At 41.6% G+C, this 20,834-nt stretch overlaps 1 protein-coding gene across 1 annotated transcript in view; it reads left to right on the top strand.

Annotated features, from left to right (window-relative positions):
• The window catches only part of trabd2b (TraB domain containing 2B), a 65,228-nt gene that overhangs the window by 34,093 nt on the left and 10,301 nt on the right, over positions 1–20,834 (top strand). The window contains exons 3-4 of the mRNA XM_061033160.1: positions 5,348–5,494; positions 9,759–9,933. Of these exons, the coding sequence (XP_060889143.1) occupies positions 5,348–5,494; positions 9,759–9,933 (322 nt within the window). The remainder of the gene's footprint in view (positions 1–5,347; positions 5,495–9,758; positions 9,934–20,834) is intronic.

Raw genomic sequence — 20,834 nt, 5'->3', positions numbered from 1 at the left:
CCAAATGGGATGAGTTGAAAGTGTTGCTCACCTTGAAGAAGAAAGCGATACACACAGAAAGGTGCCAGAGGGCTATAAAACTGTTGTGGCAATGCCCTGGCTTAGTAGGTTGCATTTGAGGCATTTGTTATGCTCAAGTGTTGCCTCTAAAGCTCTCAACAGGTCCCATGATTCCTTCAAAGGGGCAAAAAAAAAAGGAAGGAAAAAGTCTTGAGGACCTTGTTGATAAAACTGTAGGAGACAAGAGAGAAGCTATCAGGTGAGACTGTCCAGACAACTTTGATGTTGTCTTGTGTGTCACCATCTGTCCACCCTAATGTACTCAAGGTGCTTTTTCCAAGCTAGCAGGGACTAGAAGGTCAGACAACAGCAGGCTTTTAAAACACCCCCACCACTGCCGCATGAACATTTAAGATTGAAGTCATCCTGAGATAGAACAGGTTTAAAAAAATGGACCAGAGGCTGTTTTGATTGATTCTTTTACAGCTCCCTACTACAATGGTGGAGGGGAAAAGTCAGTATCCAGCCTTTTCTTTTTTTAAGGCTGCTCTGTTTTTAAAATGGAAACGCTATCACACTGCTCATATTCTTGGGTTGTGCCCTGGATGTTATTTCAACTCTGTACCTCCTTCCCTCCAGTCACCCCAGGGTGCTGCGAACCCAATCCCCTCCTATCATCCGTAGCCGGAGCCCAGGGGGGAAGCTGGCTCTGCCCAGAGGAACCCAGCAGTGCGTGTCCCGGGTCAGGGGTCTAGCTCTTCTCTTTCCCAGGCGATGAAACACAAGTGGCTCTCAGGGAGACGAGAGCAGTGGAGGAGAAAGCAGCACCCTGAGACTGTTTGGACTGTTTTCTTTATCAGGGGCTGATTGGATGACAGGAGATAACGAGGAAAGAAAGAGCTCCACTCAGCTCTATATTCCAAGATACAACGTCTTAAAGAATCAACTGGTAGCTGGTAATTAATATGTCTTGCAGTAATTACCAACAACACAGCACCACCTTGGATGTAGTCTCTTCTTCTTCTTCTTCTTCTTCTTCTTCTTCTTCTTCTTCTTCTTCTTCAACTTAAAGTGTTTCTTTAAATTTTCAAAGGAAACAGTCTGAGAAGTTTGCATAGTATAATACATTTTTAGGCAGTCTTTCAAACAATAATATAACCACTGGGAGTGATGGCCAATTTCAGGGGGCTTCCTGTAAAGCCAGGGCTCATAGGTTTCTGTTTCTATTCGTTCATCATTGTTTAAGAACGATAAACAACTCAAGACACCAGAAAAGAATTGGAGTAAAGATGTCTATGGGCGGATGTTAGTTGCACTTATGTGCATATATGTTTCTAAAGATTAATAAGAACTAGTTGTGTTAGTTGTACAATGTCTGCAGATGGTTCTACCTCCCCTTCTCTCCATATGGATGGCTACTCGCAAACAGCAAGAGTACACATAAATGCTAAGGCATTCTACTACTTGCTTTTTGTTCCTTGACAGTAGGAGTACTGCTTCTACTTCACTGATTGTTGTGCACCATAACACCAAGACAAATTTCTTGTCCATGTAAACCAAACCTACTTTGCAATAAACCTGATTCTATTTTCTTCTGACACCAAAATCTTGTCCCTTGTCTACCAATTCAGTCATTTTGTGTAGAATCTGTTTTCAGAAATTACCTTGAAGGAGAAGTGATCAGAGCTCAAAGACATGAGCAGGTGTCTTAAATAGACAGAGCTACTACTAACAAAAAAATTGGCAATTGTTGAAGTAAAGCAAACAATCTGATTGTAGTTGCAGCTTATGTTACTATTGATGAAGTGGTCAAGGACAAAATTTGAGTAAATCAAGCAATACAAAGAAGACATCAATAGATCTACTGAGAGAAGGAAAGCTGGGACAAAGGTGGAGATGTGTAAAGGAAGAAACTCTTAGATCTTCTGCCATGCTTTCATGCACCTTACTGCCTGTTTATACCTACTACACATACCAAGTCTAAGCCAACATTCTGTGTATACACCTAACCACCAAAGCCATGGAGAAGAATCTACTCCATCTGTACAACACATGCTCCTCTTTAAGAACAAAGGCTTTGTTTGTCTTCTACCATTCTTTCACACTTTTAACGCGGTCCATGCTTTTGTTGTGCTCTCCATCTTACTCATGCCATCACTTCTCAATTCCTTTGTTCTTTATGTCTTCTTCTGTCTCTGTAATTTTGCAGGACTCTGGAAAAGCCTCTCATGGAAGAAGTGAGTAACAGATAGGTAAATGAAAAGGATACGGGGGGAGGGGTAGATGACCTAGCGGTTAGGTCGCTCCCCGTGTACAGAGGCTGGGGTCCAACAGGCGGGAGGCCTGGGTTTCAGGTCCAACCTGTGGCTCATTTCCCACATGTCATTCCCCCACTCTCACTTCCCAGTTTCCTGCTTTATCCATGGTCCTATTGAATGAGGGCAAAAAGACCATTAATGACTCTGCTTTAACAAAGAATGAACAAAGAATGTACAGTTTGACCAGCTTCTACTTGTAGGTGTAAAAGTAATGCTGGGTATAATATATTCTACTATTGACCAGAGTTCATTGTTTGGCCTCCACAGTTCGACACTTCCTTCTGTAAAATCACAGCCTGAAGCCCTTTAGCTCAAACCATCACTCACATTCTCCAGTTCAGATTTAAGGAGGTATATTAGAGGAGTGATGTAGTTGACAGTGAGTTCTCTTTCTTCCAGCACCTTGTCATCGGCACATACTCATGCTGCACACTCGTTAAACCTTCAAACAAGCTGACACCATTGCTAGCAAACAGCCAGGGTTTCATGCACTTCAAGGTCAATTGCTGAAGTAAGCACATACTATTGATAGATGACATTCTGTGAAACATAAAAGAGCTCAGATTTTTTTTATGTGAGTGTTGCTCCCACTTTTTTTTTTCTGTTTTCCCTCCAATACTCACTAATGAAGTTTTGGAGTGCTACACTCAGATTGCAGGATCCAAGACCATCCATGTACTCGGCTCCTTCCAGCTTTGTTCTCATAAAGTTTTTTCTTTAATTACAATGAGAGCTTTGCACGCATGCATTAGATGAGATGAGGAAAAATAGAAAACCTGCAGTAGTAAACTATATGGGAAAAGTGTTACAGTAATTTTCATTGAATGGGCCTGACTGTAAAAGAGCCAGTCTCTCAGAGTGAGAGGACCACTTCAGCATGAGAACACCCACACTGTCAGTCAACACACGTGTGTACATACACACACATATTCAGGCGTATGCATCTGCATGCAAGCACACCGACACAGGGAATGTTTGCATTTTTCCTCTGCCTCTCCTGCAGTGATTGACATGCTCTTTCATTCAGCCCGGCATATACTCAGGCGTCATGGTAACAGCTGCAGAGATGTTCTCTTCCCAGGAGACGGACAATATTGAAATAACAACTCCCCTAACAACACATCTAACCACATTCCTCCTCCCTTCTTACCATGCATCGTCTGCTGCACTCACCCCTCCTGTCTGTCATGTCTGGTGCACTTTGCCATGTGAAGGGAAACTACTGGAGCTGGCATCATTACAAACAGCCAGGCAGGTGTGTTTGCTCTGCCAGCTCCATCCCCTGACTCTGCCCAGGGTCTGCTCTGGTGTTTCTCTTGGAAAAACTTTCTAGACGTGGTGGAGCGTCCTGTGGGCCAATAACTTGGAGCAGAGGCAATTTACTTCAGGCAGGTATTAGTGTCTCTAGACCTGGCATCACACCTCAACTTGACCTCGAGAGTAGAGCGTTTAAACAATCTCACGAGATGGAAATGGAAGTGAAATCAGGTATGGTGTCATTTCTCAAACAGTAGGGGGGATTCTGGGTTTCAGGAGCCTTGTGTTGAGATATGAGCTGAGAAAAGCACAAAGGTTGGATTTTTTTGTTTTTGTTTTTGTTTGGGGGGGGGGGGGGGGGGGTGGTCACAGGTTTGGTCTTGACCATTCTTGGATTATGCCCCTCTGACATGGAGGCTGCCGGGCACTGATCATGGCACGAAATATCCCTGATAAAACAGGTCAAAAACTATTTAAAGAATATCTAAATCTTTAGTTGTACAGTGAAGGGAGGGACTTGGTATTTGTTGCAGAGATGGAAGAAGATCGTCTCTCTTTTGAATAGAAATTGGAGAAAAAATAAGGAAAGAAGGAAAATTATACAATGAGAGAATCGTATATGCTGTTGGCTCATTGTTTGTCTCTTCGCATTTTGAAAAGAAGCCAAAATGAGCCCACAAGACCGTGGTTAGCAAACACAATGACCTCAGAGAGAGGGGGTAGACAGAGTCACAAGGTTGAGCTTAGAGCTTGAGTGTGATTATCCCAGTGGAAAGGTTACCTGGAGTTGAAACATTCAATATGCACGATATGGGCATTTATGATTGCGAATACATAACTTAATTGCTTGAGTTACGACCCAGACTTCTGACATGGGGCTCAATCAGTTGTGCAGCTGTATCGGCCTTAAGCTGCTCCACAAATCATTGGGGCCTTGGATGCTGACGCTCTCCCAACAGGATTTTCCAAAGCGCGAATCAGGTTTCATGATAATTAGGATCATAGACATGGAAAAAGTGGGGTGTGGCTTGGAGATATGATGAGCTGAGTCACTTGCTGTAATCAAGTGAACTGATAAGTGTTATGTAGAGCTGTGTGAATTCTGTTATAAGCTGAGAGAGAAAAAACACACCTCTGGTTCCTGTTATAGAGCTTAACAGTGATTGACAGTTCGGTCCCAGGTGCCAGGCCAGTCAGAGGTGGCCTGGGATTGTCGAGGGCGGGAGTTGCGAGGTTAACCCCTGGTGTCTTGGACAGCTGTTGAGGCCTTGGGCTGGCTGGCGGCTGCATACTATAAATTCTCTCTTAAGAGGGTTTACTTTTGATTTTAATGGGTGCTATAAATTTAAGGCCTGGTGAAAGAGAAAGAAGGGTTCTTTTTAAAAGGTCTCTCTCTCACTTTCTCTCACTTCAGTTCTCACTTTCTTTCAATGTTTTTTCCTTCCTTCAGTAGAAAGCCTGTGGAGTTTTGCCATGTATTCTGTGGTCTGCTTTTACCTGTAGTCAGCCTGTATGGAAAGTGTACAAAAATATCCGGAAAGAAATTAAATGCTGCAAAATAACTTATATTTCGGCGACACAGAATAACAGCTTCATTGTATATTCAAGTCACATTAAAGGGCTATTTTCAAAAATCAGCACTGGCATTGCTGGCACAATTTCCTCTCTCTTAATAGCAAATTCCTCTTGAGTGCAGAGCAGAGAAAAACTGAGTTTGCGGACGCAGAAACTTATACCACCCTTCCTGTCTTTTTTTGTCTCCCTCCTTGCAGGTACTGTTTGCCTTGAACCAGACGCTGCTGCAGCACGAGGGCGTCCGAGCAGGCAGCCTGCAGGGCTCCTACACCACTGAGGACCTCATTACCCACTACAACTGTGGTGACCTAAGCTCCATCATCTTCAACCATGACACTTCACAGGTTTGTCTGAAATTTGATTTTAGACGACTAAACCTGCAGAAATGTTCCCTTAAAGGGTGGCAAAAGCTGAAACAGTGTTTCGTTCCGCAGGGTTATGTGTTATGTGTTATGTGTGTTATGTGTCTGCAGAACAACTAAAGCCAATACAAACTAGCTGTTTTAAAATGATCAACATATAGGCTTTAATCATACAAATTCATTGCTCATGTACAGTAATACATTACCATGCAATACCTTTCCATGTAATGTAATACAATATCATTCCATGCTGGCCATGTCATGTGATGGAATTTTCTGCGATAGGATATGATATAATACGATATGATACCATATTATCCAATACGATACAGCACCGTATTGCTTCATATTGTATTGTATTGGCCTATCTTTACAACTCATAGGGATTACAGAACAGTCTTACACCTACACCTGTTTACAAGTCAATGCCGAGAAGATAAGATAATCCTTCAAGGGAAGAATACATTGGCTTTTTTTGTCAACAAATGTATGGCAAAATTTCAGATGAAGAAATGTATTCCTAAAAAACTACCAAAAAAACGTGCAGCCTTATTTTAAAAACATCTGTAACTCAAATTTGTCAGACCCTAGATGTGAGTTGGCAAACCTCTCATACCCACTTCTCTGCCATTACGCCATCATCGCCTCAAACTTTTAGGCTTGCACATCAATTCCACAAAACTGCTCATTGCCATCTTAATCCCTCTCAACTTCAAGTTACTTGATAGTCTGACACTTTAATAGCTCTGAACTCCGCCATAAATACACCATCTGACCTCCTCTAACTCTGTTTCATAACACAGCCTCTGCTCCCTTAGTGGTGGCCTCCTCATCAGTCATTATACCCAGATCTGCCAGCTGTCAAAAAGCCATTCGGTATAATGGGCACATACACATACATACACATAGCATGCAGTAGCTCTCACTCTATCTCCTCGATCGGATGCCGATTTACTCAAAAGCCCTCCTCATAAGTCAATTATGCTGTGTCAACCTCCCTCACAGATCCTCAAGTCTCATTAAACCTAATACACCATGAAACCTCAGCACACAGCTTAACTGCAGAGATTCCACATCATTTACTCACGGGACATACAAAGTTAAAGAAAGTATGCACAACTTCAGACACATCACGCCATGTATCAGGTGTAAAGCAAAGTCTTCTGCTGTGAGAACCTTAAAGATCTTTTGAGCCACACTTTCACCTTCAGTCTTTCTTTCCGTCGTCCCCTGCATGAGTGCTTTAAATCATACCACTTACCCCATAATAATTATAATCATAATAACATATATTAACATTCCCAGCACATGCTAGAGCAATCAGACGCCTGACTGCACTGCCCGCTTCTGCTGCCTGCTGAGCTATAGCAGGTTTTGTGCGTGAACTTCCCGGGTCGTAAAAGACCAGCTGTTATTTTGATAGAAAGGACCTAATCCAGAGTCCTCCAACTCCCTGATGCTCTGATTGTTCAATCACCATCATATTGGAAAGAGGTCAATGGATTCTAGAGCAGAGCACAGCAGAATGACACAGGTGAGGTTACGACTTTCAAACACTCAAATGCCCCCCAACTCCATCTCAGAAAAGACATTTTAAAAAATGATGAGGAAAAAAAGCAAGAAAAACTGTGGCATATGATTAAAAAAAGGGAAAGTGAGAGTGCAAAGATAAAAAAAAAAAAAAAACTTTGAATTTGGCCATTCAATAGTATTTGACCGACCCTCTATGATAACTGCTAAAGATGTTGCACCAAGATGAAGAGGATTTGTAACCAAAGTAATTTCATTTTAAGATATTTGCATGTGAAATAAAAAAAATCCCTTAAATATTTGTTCTGCATTATAGTGTCATGTGATGAAAATCTGGTGTTTTGATGGTCTCATGCTGATAAAATACAAAGAAAAATAAAGACAAAGGACATTCAAAACTGTCGAATGTAAAAAAAAAAAAAAAAAAAAAAAGTAAGAGGAACGAAGAAAAATGAACCTTACAAAAAGCCTTATCATGAAGACACATTTGGGACAAGTAACCTGCAGAACAGACGGACTGAGAAAGTGAGTGCCGAGCAATTCCAGTAGTGAGGAAGGGAGGAACTATCTTACCGTCAATCCACATTTCCTGTGTAGGTTAGGATACAGAGTAGCTAATGGTCGTCTCTGCGATAACTTATCTGCATTTACCGCTATACTCCCACATTGACCCTTCTCTGATGGAGCACTTTTTCTCTCATCATAAAACACTCACGCTATCCTCACTTATCACAGTCATGATAAAGAACTCTCTTTCCACCTCCCTCCCTCTTTCAGTAACTGATTCATCCAACTCTGATGAATCAAGAACCTCTGTCAATCAAGATGATCCCGAGTCATTCAACCTGAAGCAACACAGAGAGAGAATATGATGGTTCAGGCTAGAGATATGTGAATATTTCTCCATGCAGCATTGCAGCTAAAAAGAAAATTGGGGAAAAAAGTTAGCAAAACCAGAGACACTGTCATTTACAGTATGAGAGTTCATCTTAAATGTCAAAACTTGTTCTCAGATTACCTACCAATGCCACCCTTCTGACACCAGGGAATTCATTGTTTCTCATACATGGAGCCAATAAAGCACACGAGGCAGAACATTTTGACCCTTAAACCTGTAAATGTGTAAAATGTGTGTAGGCCGCCTTTCATGTTAATCACAAACAAAGTAAATACTATTTGATATGATCTACAAAGTTTTACCATCATGGGAAACAGAAGAGAAAGAGTGATAGAGGAAGGGATGGATGGATATCAGCACCTTATGTATTAAGTACAAACACACACACACGCACACACACACACACACACACGCACACACACACACACACACACACATATTCTAACTGATTAAGGCACCTTTTGCAGCTGTTCTGCTGTAGTGTCAACTTGTAACTCAGTTATTGACAGCAGCTGTACGTTTGCTCATGTGTGGTGTCATAACGCTCAAAAACAAGAGCAGATAAAACACTTCTGCACACTCAAAAAGATGTGGAGGCACAGAAAACTTACTATAGCAAAACAATATTTCTTTCTCCAATCCCTCCTTCATTTGATTCATTGAGAAATTGAGGAACACTGAAGTTAGGACTTTTGTAAAAGAGAGAACAGAGACGGTGCCAGAATTCAGGATAGGAACCAAGATCTCCCTTAATATTGGGACATGGGAAACAGTGGAGCAAACGCTTTAGGAGTTTCCCACACGTAGGCTAAATATGTCTGGGCCGCCAGGGTATATTTACGACTAGTACAACGGTATATTTGCTGACCATTTTTTTATTTTATTTTTTTTTAATCCATATAAAACCGCCTTCTTAGACAGATAAACTAGTGGAGCAGTTTATGTTGAACTTGATATCATTTATAATTCTGGATGTCATGCCTATACTCTAAATACTGGAGCAAACTTTTCACATAAAAAATGTCCAAAATAGGACATATCACACATGGAAAACAGTTTTGGCATCATGATAATGCAAACAGTACAAACAGAATCAAGAGTAGACGTATTTATTACTGGACGCAAATAACATGCCAGGGAGAGGAAGCAGACCAAATCAGTGTACTGTAGTGTTGTGGGATTTCTCCAGTATTTCATTTTTTTCAACATCTAAATCAAGAGAAAGAGTCTGAGACGAGTACAGAGATACCCTGACAGGAAGCGAAGGCACTAAAGGAACATAAATTAAGACAGTGGAGACGGGAGTTAGCTGGACAGCTAAGACCCTCATGTCAAACCCTGGCTACCCCCACTGAGGACCCCCAGCTCATCCTCACAGATTAACAGTCTGTTGAATCCACTGAAGAAGCCAAGAGTGGAGCATAGCCAGAGTGGTCTGTAACCCACTGCTCAGCTCTTAATAAATCAAACAGCAATTAAACCCACATTCACAAGCTGATGTACATACTGTACTTGTTTGTGCATACAAGCACCTATTTGAGCAACAACACATCCAAGAAAAACAATCATGGCACATCATTCTCCTCCCCTTGTATCCTTCCTTATATACGGCTTAATAAAAAATACATTCGCACACATTTGCTAGTTTCATTTACTCTGTCATTTCTTTTCTAGCCCTCTTAGTTCCCTTCACACAAGGTCGTTCTTCTTATCCTTGATGTTTGCTCTAAATAATTCCTCAGTGTTTTAGTCTGCGATGGAATTTAACCACAGAGATTTTTCAAATCCTAATTTTCTGTCTGTTTCTCTCTCTTTCAGCTGCCTCACTTCATCAATAGCTCCCTGCCAGCTCATGACCGCTTGACAGCACTGCAGATTGACAGCTACTTCCGCCAGGAGCTCATTTACAAACGCAACGAGCGCATGGCTCACCGTGTGTCCAGCTTACTGAAGAGAAATCCCAACCAGACGTACTTTTTTGCTTTTGGTGCAGGTGAGGGAGTCTCAGATTCTGCATTAGGGAAGTTTCGGTTCACTTAGAAAATTAAAGTGATTCTCTTTGAAGGTGGGAGTGTGTTTTTACATGCAATTGTGAAGTAATAGAGACATCAGCTGTGCTTTTGGTCTAAAACTATGTGACTGTCAGAACTAACTTCTAATGGTGAACAATTTGCTCTTTTTTTCGTGTACTGGAGAAATAGTAGGAGAAATAGCAGGATAAAATAAGAGCACCATAAATCCAAAATCGCTTGATTGAAAATGTGTGTCTGTACATGTGATTGTACACAAGCACTCCACCAAAACCACAATACATACAGCAGTACAGCCAGTTCCAACCTCAGACATGAAGAAACCATGAGCTGTTTGTTTCAATTAGCATTCCTGGCTAATGCTGCTAATGTTTCCAGAATGGTGTAGTGTGTCCTGAGGGAAGCGTGCAAGTGTGTGTGTATGTGTGATTGTTTCAACAAATCCATGCATGTAAGTGTGTTTGCCCACAAAAAGCAGGTGATGGGTGGGTTTCTGTGTGTCTGTTTACTGTACGATTGTAAAACTGTACTTGTCCATCTGAAAATGGGTGGTACTGCCTCTAGGGTGGGTGTGTGTGTGTGTGTGTGTGTGTGTGTGTGTGTGTGTGTGTGATAGATAATGTGCTTCAAAGTGTGTGTGTGTGCCACAGTGTATGATTAATTCTGAATGCTTGGGTCCTTCCTCTGAGCTCCCTTTGCTCTTTTTTCCTGTTTGGACAAGGCTGCTGTTGAACCATCCAGCTGCTATATGCGTGTCCATGCACACACACACACACACACACACACACACACACACACACACACACACACACACACACACACACACACACACACACACACACACACACACACACACACACACACACACGAAGCCAGGAAACATTCAATATGTGACTGTGTTGAGTCTCAGATGTGCATTAATAAATAACAGATCATGATAAAACTTTATGCAGCAGTTTTCATAATCTACATGTAAATTACATTTTTCATCATTAAGCTACTTGTATTGTCCTGTGAACGTTTGTCATTTGGGACTCAATAGTGAACCAACAGGGATTCAGGTTTTGCCTATTAAGACTGATGCATTTTGCCATTAAAGACAACCTCATGTTTTTCATGTTGCCCTCTGCTTACTGTTAGCCTGTCAGCAAGGCAGCAAAAATGTTATCTTTCCTGTATGTGAACCTGGTCTGTGAAGACTGGAGGTGAACATGTGTCAGGTCACCTACAGGCTGCAGCTTTGTGAGTGAGCAAACTGACAGCTAGTGTGAAGTGATACGGACCATTACAGTTATAGCCTGCTCGTCAAGCACACACACACACATGCATTCAGTGCTTTTGCACATATATGTGCACACGGTATAAAACACAAATAAACAAGTTCAGTCAGACACATATACAGTTAACATATTAGTCTCAATGAAGGGCTCAGAAAGGGAGAGCAGATTACTGTCAATCAGGTCGAGATTCATGCACATTAGAGAGCAGAGAAGGATTACTGTAGCATGTTTATTCTATGTTATGGGCACAACTGCAGGTAATTACTAGTATCTGATATGCAACTGAAGAATCTAGTTATACATACTGACACTGCCTTTGTGGTTCATTCAAAGATAACTTAAAAAGGGGAGCTGGTTTAGATCAGTAGGTAGAGCGGGCGCCCCATGTACAGAGATTCCACCCCTTTTCCTGATGCTGTTTGGTGATTTAAATAAAAGAAAAGAAAAGTAAAGAGATTCATAACAAAATGTAAAAGCGAGCAATTAAAAAGAAGAAGCAAAGAATTATCAGTGAATAACAATATGTTAAAGGTTCAAATAATTTACCAAAATCCCTCTTTAAATATCATTTAAAAAAAATGACTCATAAAATTGATGATCAGTTTAGTGTCTGAGGCAGTGGAAGTCATAAAACCTACATAAACCCTTAAAAATAATTGAATGACTGTAACAGTGATGTCACAGTAACAGCTCACAAACAAAGTAATATTTAGATTTCTTTATTAATTGTAGACATGAATCAAATTCAGGTTATTAAAACATTTTCTAAATATATATGTTATAAACACGATGCAAAAGGTTCATTAAATCAGGCTTTTAGAAGACTCTCCCATGCTCTAACCACAATGCTTTCTTTCTCTGGTCTAATATTTCCATCTTTTGAAGGCTGACTCAAGATTTTTTACGGCCCCTTAACTGTCCCTGCTGGTTCTGGTTTCCCATTGGCTGTAACCAGCCATAAGATTTTATCATCCAATGATGCCAGGACGTATTAAGTGACGACCTGGGCTCACGGAAATCTCACTGTGTTTTCTTCAACATCTTACAAAAAGTCATGGTTGAAATGGTGAGGCTTGCTTTTGAACACAGTGCTGCTTAAAGTCTGATTACAATCTACCCACAATGCATATTTTGAGTTATCAAGAGAAATAAAAAAGGGATCAGAGGTGTTAGGGTTAAGGTGGTCCAGACGTATTTTAAAATAAATACAGCCTCCAGGAGACGTATTACTGTCCTTTTTTCAGGCCAAATGTGGGTGTACAATAATATGATCACATAAATCCAATCTCTACAGTCGGATCTGAAAAATCACATTAATATGACGTGTGTAACTGCAGGCAGTGCTCATAGTTTCACTTATTGTGGGTTATAAAATGGACTAACCAGGACTTGTGATGGTCTTGGCACTGTTTGTCAGACAGGCCGGTTACTATAATCCTTTGTTTGTGTCTATTTATGTCTGTGTCAAGTGGCTGTTTTTGTGTTAGTCAGGTCACTATCTTGACATACAAAAGAAAATATGAATGGTCCTCCTAGCTGCATGCCTTTACCCTGGATCTCTCACTTCCAGCCTGAACCACATCCAGAACACAGAAAGAAAACAGGACTGTTGGGAAAGAGCTGGGGCAGCACTCAGGTCAAAGCCCTCTCGAGTTACCAATGTCGTAGTCCAGATCCAGGAGTTTCTTCACATGGCAATTAAAGTATATGGCATGTTTTTAAAGTGGTTCAGGCAGGAAATCCATCTTTGTTCAGCTCAGCACCTCACTTCCCAGCCTCCCCCTTTCCTCTTTCTGTACACCTACACCTTCCTGTAGGACAAGTGCTTTAATGTGCAGAATCTAAGCTTGAGTACTGGCACAGGCAGTTTCTCTCTCCTTTTCTTCACTCTTGTTTCTCCAACAGTGGCTACAGACATTCTTTATTTTCTTCACTTTCACTAACAGGTTATTAATACTAACTACAGAGGTGAAAGAGCTCCAGTAGACATTATTGAATTATCCCCAGCAGTATAAAAGAGACTGACTGAGCAGTATTGCTCTCTCTGTCTGCTTCTTGGCCAAGATTTTATGATACCGATGGTCCACAGAAGCAACCCAGTCGACCTGAGGGTTGCTGTTGCAGTCAGTAAATCAGAAAAGCCTGTAGTTTAAATGACCAGATTTATACAATAAATCATCATAACTCTACTAATCTGTGTATTGTGTTGCCATTGTATCAAGTGACTATAATGTTAGAGTCTCCAGATCCTTATGTTGTACAAAAGTGAACCCAAAATACCCCCTGTAACGAGAGATGACATATATGCATTTGGAGCCAGAGCATGTGCAGTAGGGATCAGCTGGTTGAGCCACAGAACAAACGTCCCACCCTTATCACAAACCAAAACACATCTAACACATAGCAACTTCAGGTTGGTACAGTCTACTGCAGATCAGATTATTGTGTCTGTTTTAAGCAGACACACAGTTATGGGACGTTCAATGACTCTTGTGTTAGTGTTCAATATGTTTCCTTTCACAGTTCCTCTTCTAGTACAGAGTGCCACATTTGCTACATTCGTCCCCCCTTTTTTTCTTTGCATCAAGTAACACATTTCATCTAAACTTCTTGGACAAATGAACACTTGGGCTCATAGTCACATGATAAGAACAAACCATAATGACAGAAATGTTTGAGACAAAAATGATTTGACCTGTAGCGTATTTGTATTTCTTAGTTTGACCCATGTCCCATCTGTTAACATAGAGGAGGCAGGGTTTATGACCTGTAATGTAGCCCCAAATGTTTTGGCTTCACTTTTGGGATTGTCAAGTCATCCTTCTTTTTATACAGTATGATCCCTGTCATGAACCTTTTTACTTAACTCTGCAGATATTGAGCCAAGGTAATGCTCTCATCTATTTGTCACGTAACATTAGTTTAAAAAGTAAAACTCTGTAAGAGCTATGATGAACCCTGCTAACAGCCTTACAAACAATAGTAGCCTTAATTAGTGATAAGCTTTCAGCGAGAGCTAGCATCTACGGACAGCAACATTTGATGTTCACCAGTTGGTCATCTAGTGGAGGCCAAACCAGAAGGAGACTTGAAATTGATGTTTGATAGCAAACAACAAAAAGTTGAACAAAAGGAAGTCACTTCTGGATCAACAATTTGCTAACATGTTAGCCATAACACCTGAGCTGGATAATCTTTAAAGGCTGTGCATCGATCAGCATGATGTGTCATTTTACTACAAAATCAGATGTGATTTATTGGTAAGAGCTAGAAGAGTCGACTGATACTATACTACTGTCATGTCTGTATGCTAGGGAAGAAGCTACAGCCAGCAGCCAGTAAGCTAGCTTAGCGAAAAGACAGGAATGACTGAAAATGTCAAGAATTTCTTTTTCGTTTAAGTGATGTTACTAAATGAGTATCTATTTGAAAAACTATTCTAATCCCTTTAGTTTTTCCATCTTCCTTCCCTCTGTCTCCCTTCTGTGTCTCATCCTGTGGTCACTGCTGTTTACTATTATGATCAGTATTATGTAACAGGGATCATGGGCACCCAATGTAGCATGACGTTAGCATTGGTTGCGAGGCCAAGGGAACGCATCACTGTTTCCCCAAGGACTAAGTGACACAGATGATAGCAGCATGCTCGCAGACACGTTGTACACACATTGGATACTTGTTCTGTTGCTATTGTAAACAGATACAAGCCTGGATTCACTTTTTTTCCATCACTCACAGCAAGAAAGGCTTTCTTAGTCACCCTTTCTCTAGATCACATGCGGCAAATAAACACACTTTGTCATTTTTATACGCAAGTACACACAGGGGAGGGAGGAGAAGAGTGCTGCAAGGGTAGGCAGTGTTTTGTTGGAGCTCTATGGTGTGCTTCAGCAGGTTTTCATTTGTTACTTCTCTGGCTGCCACTGCTCAGCCTTATTGAAAACATCCCATGGAATTTCCTGACGCTGCCACGGCCTAGACACCACTTCGCGGATGCACACACTCACACGTGACTCTGTGTATGTTTGGAACATAAAGTCATATGATCTGCAGAGATTCATCACCAAAAGGAGTCGTTACTGTCAAAAATATACATGCCCGATTGTTTGTTTTAGTGTCTGATCCACTTTGGATCTGTTTGCTGAGAGTTGTTTATTGTGCGTATGTTTGGCTTATAATAGTCCATTGTGCAGGCAGAGCTGGCCCATATGTTTTGCAGTCGTTTGTGGTATTGTGGTGTTGAAGTGATAACTAAGGGAGAGAGCCTGCTTGGCATGCATGTGACTTTGTCTCTGTGGCTCTTCCTCTCTTAGTGCATATCTGCTTTTCTACGTTTTTTTTCTTTTCTGTCCGTCCTCCAATCGCTGCCTGCGCTCCAGTTTGTCTTTAGCTCTTATCCCATCATGATACCTGTCTCTCTGTCTCGTCTGCCACTTTATCCGTCTTAAGCTGCTATCTTCTAGAGCGTCCTATCTGTCCTTTCCATCAGCTGCTGTCTCCACTTTAATAAACTGACGCCATCCCTCACTGCTAGCAAGCTCTCTCTCTCTCTGCTTCATGCTGTTTTCCCGTCTGCAATGCATAGTGCATGTGTATATAATGAACTGACAGAGATACCATGCATTTAGTGTATGAGCTTTATGTGCTGTCTGCTCAGAAGATGACAGATAGAGAGAGATAAATGGATAACATAAGTTAGGGCTTATTTACAATAAATAGTTATGTCATTTAGAAAACTATCAAACATAAGAAAATTGGGAGGTGGGGGGGGGGGTTCAAATCTTTCCCCAATAGACTGTCACTTGTTCATTTAATAGGAATTTTTCTCAAATAGTGTTGTACATCCCATACATCCCATTTTCACTTGAGAAGGAAGTGTCCTTTGAAAATGGAAATCTTTTTTTCCCCAGGATTTAATCTTTAACTACTTGACAAATTTTTAAAAATATTTTCATATAAGCCAGTTTCTCCCTAATGCCTGTTAGAAGAACTGACCTATTAGCACATTGCCTTTAACAACTGTAACAACAAATTAGGTCTAATATGGTACTAATGTAAGGCTGAAGTGTCTTTGTTTATTCAGGAATGAGTTTGCATGACAGTCTCTTGCTCTTAGCTACACTGGATAGATTCCTTAGTATAATTAAATCAGAACACCTCATTAGCTTGTTTAAAGATTGCACACTTCATTAGCAGCTAAAATTGCATATAATGGCCTTTTTAGAGCCAATAACCTTAATGATACATTTAATAAACACATGGATGCACTAGTCCTGCTTGCTTTGATCTCTTTAGCGTTAACATTGCGCCACATGCACACCGTGAAGACTAAAGAATACAAAGACTTTCTTTTTGGGACCTTTAGTTCTGCTGGTTTCCTACTTGGTGATTAATTGCCTTCACCTGGTGTCCCAGGTGTAAATCAGATCCTGATTAGATGGTGAGGATGAAATCCAGCTGTTCTCTGGGCCTGAGAAACAACTGATGTGAAGCATACACATACAACCACTATCACATACCTACACACTTACTTTTATCTCTGCGCTTAAGCCTGCTGGGCAGCATGTCTGTGTAATGTATGCCAGCAAAAAAACACACGCACATACACCTCGCCGACGCATGCACTCAAATATGCATTCCTTTGAAACACATAAACAAGATGACATACACATAAGAGTTTGTATGTTTGAACTGAGAAGGAAATGTGTGATTAAACTCAAACTGATACGCATATGAAAACTCCATGTGCTCCCTTAGCTGCAACTTTATCTGAAGGGTGGAGGGACGGAAATGAAGGGACGGTACAAGAATGAGATGTTATAGTGATAAAGGCCGCCATGAGAAAGAGCTTCATGAGGATGCCAAAGCTTTTTCTATCACATGTGTAGGAGGGATTTTGTCTTTCTCCACCTTATTCCTCTTGTCCCAGCAGGGAGAGATGATACAGACCACAGCTGACAGAAACAAAAACAATGAATGAGGATCACTTTTGCTTACGTTTGTTAGCTCCACTGCAGGCTAAACCAACTGTTCCTCTCCTTTTTTCTTTGTGCCTTTGAATCCCCCTCTCCGTACTTGTCTGTTTTTCCCTCAACTCACCCACTTTCTCTTTCTCCCTGCCCCATCATTAGAGCTCTTAAGACTGCAGCAGCAAGCTCACAAAGTCTAAATATTTAAACTTGGTGAATCACTGTAAAGCTTCTAACACTGAACCTTTGAGCCAGCCCTGCAGCCTTTCTGACATGTACTGGCGTTAGGCCTACTGAATGCTGCCGTCAGCTCATGGATCTGATCCCCTCTCTGGTTCTCTTGATCTCAGAATGTGAACCAGAACTTGGAAATCAAGAGCCCCATCAACAGCTGTCAGTCGTAACACCTCAGTGTGGTGCAGGGAGACAGACAGAGAGACAAATATCATAACGCATGCATAGGAAGTGAAGTCATTATGGAGATGAGGAATGAGTGAGAGATGTGGGAGTTTGAGGGGGGAAAACTCCAGATTATTCCCTTTCTACAAACTCAGAACCAATCCTGTCTTTTTAGATTTAAACACCAAGTGAAAGCTTTGCTCTGCTCTCAAGGCAATGGTCCAACTATTTCTGAAGAGTGGTGGGTCCTCTGTTAATCCAAACGTTGCTGTGTGATTTATGGAGGGATTTCGGTGCTATAAAAGTGCAAATGGAATTGCACAGCATGGTGTGGGGATGCTGGGCTTATTAAAATCTTTGTTGCATTACTCATGTGTTTTTCAAAAGAAGAGAGGTAGTTCATAGCAGGATAGGTCAAAGAGAGGCTCTCCCCTATTATAGGTACACAAATAAATATGTACATCAATTGTTACAAGTTGACTACACATGCATTTGGCACAAGTTACAAAGTAAAGGAACAACTGAACTGTAGCCCAGAGCGCTATTAATTAAGTTTGCGTGCGACAGCTCATAAATACTGCGGCACAGTTACCACCTACTCTCAATAGATAGTAATTTACTATCAAATGATGATGATGATGATTGCTGATGGGATCCGAGATTGAGCAGGTCTGCACAGTCCTTGTGTGACCCATGCCCTGTGGCAGAATGCTCCTCTAACACTGTTGATAACCTCGAACTTTGTTAAAGGGATACTTCACCCGTTGAAACATGAATCTGTATTGACATTGGGTCATATATGTAGTAGAATTTGAAATCAATTTTGAAGTTGGTGCCTTCTTGACCGAGAAAAGGCAGAAAGTGTCTTTTTGGCTCATGTGGATGAAAGACAACAACTCCCACAATACACAGCAGGTCTTGTGCCTCGGCTGCCGCCTCCTGTTCCTCTATCAGCCTCAACTGCTCACCGCTATATTGCGGCTCGTAGAGATAGCAACGAACATCCGATTCGAGCACAAGACCTTCAAAATCCCCTTCATCCATATCAGTTTCAAGTTGAAACATATTTTTCACCATTGTCGGTTATGCTCAGCTTTCTCCACAGAGCCTGTTAGCATAGCTACCAAGCAAGATGACGGACCTTGCTTTTAGATTCTGGGAGTGAGGTCCCACCCACTAATCTGTGATTGGTCTGTAGCTTCAGTGGTCGGAAATATCGTTGTAGTTTCACCACCGCTAACCACAGCAACCTCCGATGATGCAAAATTACGATTTTTGCATCATCGGAGGCTCCTTTTCAGACAAGAAATACGGAGCTTTCCCGTCTCAGGGGAAAATGAGGGCGGGATGCACGACCATTCAAAAATACTACGAGGTTTCTAATGATACAAAGCTTAATTCAAATGGGTGAAGTATCCCTTTAAATATGTAGAGGCTGAAGGTAATAATGATTGCCCTTTGTTTTTTGTTTGAGCATGTTTAGAGTTCCGATGCAAACCTACATACTGTTGTGAAGCTATGATTGGACAAACTCCAACTAAGGAGATCACAGACAATCTCTCCATCAGCAGTCTCTCCATTAGCACAAACACAGCACAACATGTGCGAATGAAAAAGTTGTGTTTGTGGCTCAAGTAGGGTTCAGAGGCTTGTAGAATCATGCAAAGAAGCTGTTCTTCCTTCAATCTGTCACCCACTTGACACCTAAGTACATATTAGCAAACAAATGGAGGTGAGAGGAATTTTCCCCATCATCTCAGTCTGCTTAAGGACACTGGCACACATTTCTAAACACTCTAGAGAGGAACACACCCTCATCAACCATGAAGTGGTGGAGTTTTTATTTTTTCCTCTTGGTTCTCTTTCTTTCTCTCTGTTCCCCCTCATCTTTCCATCTCTCTTTCATCTTTTGTTCCAGTAACTGGGGGCAACAACTTGTGTTTGTTTGGACCATAATGTAGCAACAGTACCCAGCCTGCACTCTGGTTGGGTGGCGGATGCACTTAAATGCAATCTGTTTCTACCTCTGATCACATCTATCCTCCTTCTCCCGCATTCGATCCCTCAACTCATTTTCCACATCCATCTGTCCTCTCTATGTCCTTTTATTCATTAAATCCTCCACTTAAGTGTCTATTTCTGATCTCCTTCCTCTTGTTTTTGTGTAATGTTCTTGCTCTGATTGCAGTTTTTATTTGAGGTGGTCTCCTCTAAAGCTATGTAAGATTTTTTTTCAAAACCACAAGTGTGCATCAGTTGATTCATTGTTTACCCAGAGTAATTGCAAACACATTTGTTTATGCACAACTGAAAACATTATTCACTTCCTGTTTTTCCTCATTTTGTTGATCAATTTCCTGTGCTTCATTGGCTTTCAATTTTCATTTTCTTCCTGCACGACTACTAGTTCAGCACTTTGGAGGTTGTCCAGGGGGATGTGGACAGGCAAGGATGAACATTAGAGGGAGGCATAAATGGATGAATGGTAAACAGAGCCTGTGGTGGAGAGATGTAAATAGGCCAGAGAGATAGTAGGAGGAAAACGCAGGCTAAGGGTGGGTGGGAGTAAAGAGGTGCCGTCATGGCTGGAGTCGAGCCTGGGTGGTGACTGCAGAGACATTCAGAAACTCCTTCTTTTACAACACACATTGTTGCCTTCATTCACAACCGTGCATGGAGAGAGGAGACAGAGCCTGTACCAAAAAAAGAACTGATGCTTTAAAATGTCTCGTTTAAAGGGATACTTCACCCGTTGAAACATGAATCTGTATTGACATTGGGTCATATATGTAGTAGAAATGTGAGATACATTTTGAATTTGGTGCCTTCTTGGCTGAGAAAAGGCAGAAAGTGTCTTTTTGGCTCATGTGGATGAGAAACACCAAATCCCAGAATGCACAGCACCGCAGGCCACTCCCACTAAGGTCAGGTTTACTGACATGTTTACTTCAAGACATAAGGCCGTTTACACAACTGATTCCGAGATTTCTTCCAGAAGGAATTAGAATCTTGGAAATTCCTGGCAGAAAACAGACTCTATGTCTGTGTCCATAGACAAACAGTGAGAGCACAGACACTACCAGTCCGCCCCGGCTCGAGCCGGCCCCGGCTCCTCGTCCTCACAGCCGCGGACAGGCAGGCATCATGTCTCGGCTGCTGAGCTGGCAGCGGCCGGTTGCGGCCAGCAATATAGCCCCGAGACGGTTGCTGCCGACA

The sequence above is a fragment of the Labrus mixtus genome, chromosome 3 (genome assembly GCF_963584025.1).
Source record: "Labrus mixtus chromosome 3, fLabMix1.1, whole genome shotgun sequence".
Taxonomy (NCBI): Eukaryota; Metazoa; Chordata; class Actinopteri; order Labriformes; family Labridae; genus Labrus; species Labrus mixtus.
The sequence above is the reverse complement of the archived record's forward strand: the minus strand, read 5'-3'. Positions and strand labels throughout refer to the sequence as shown.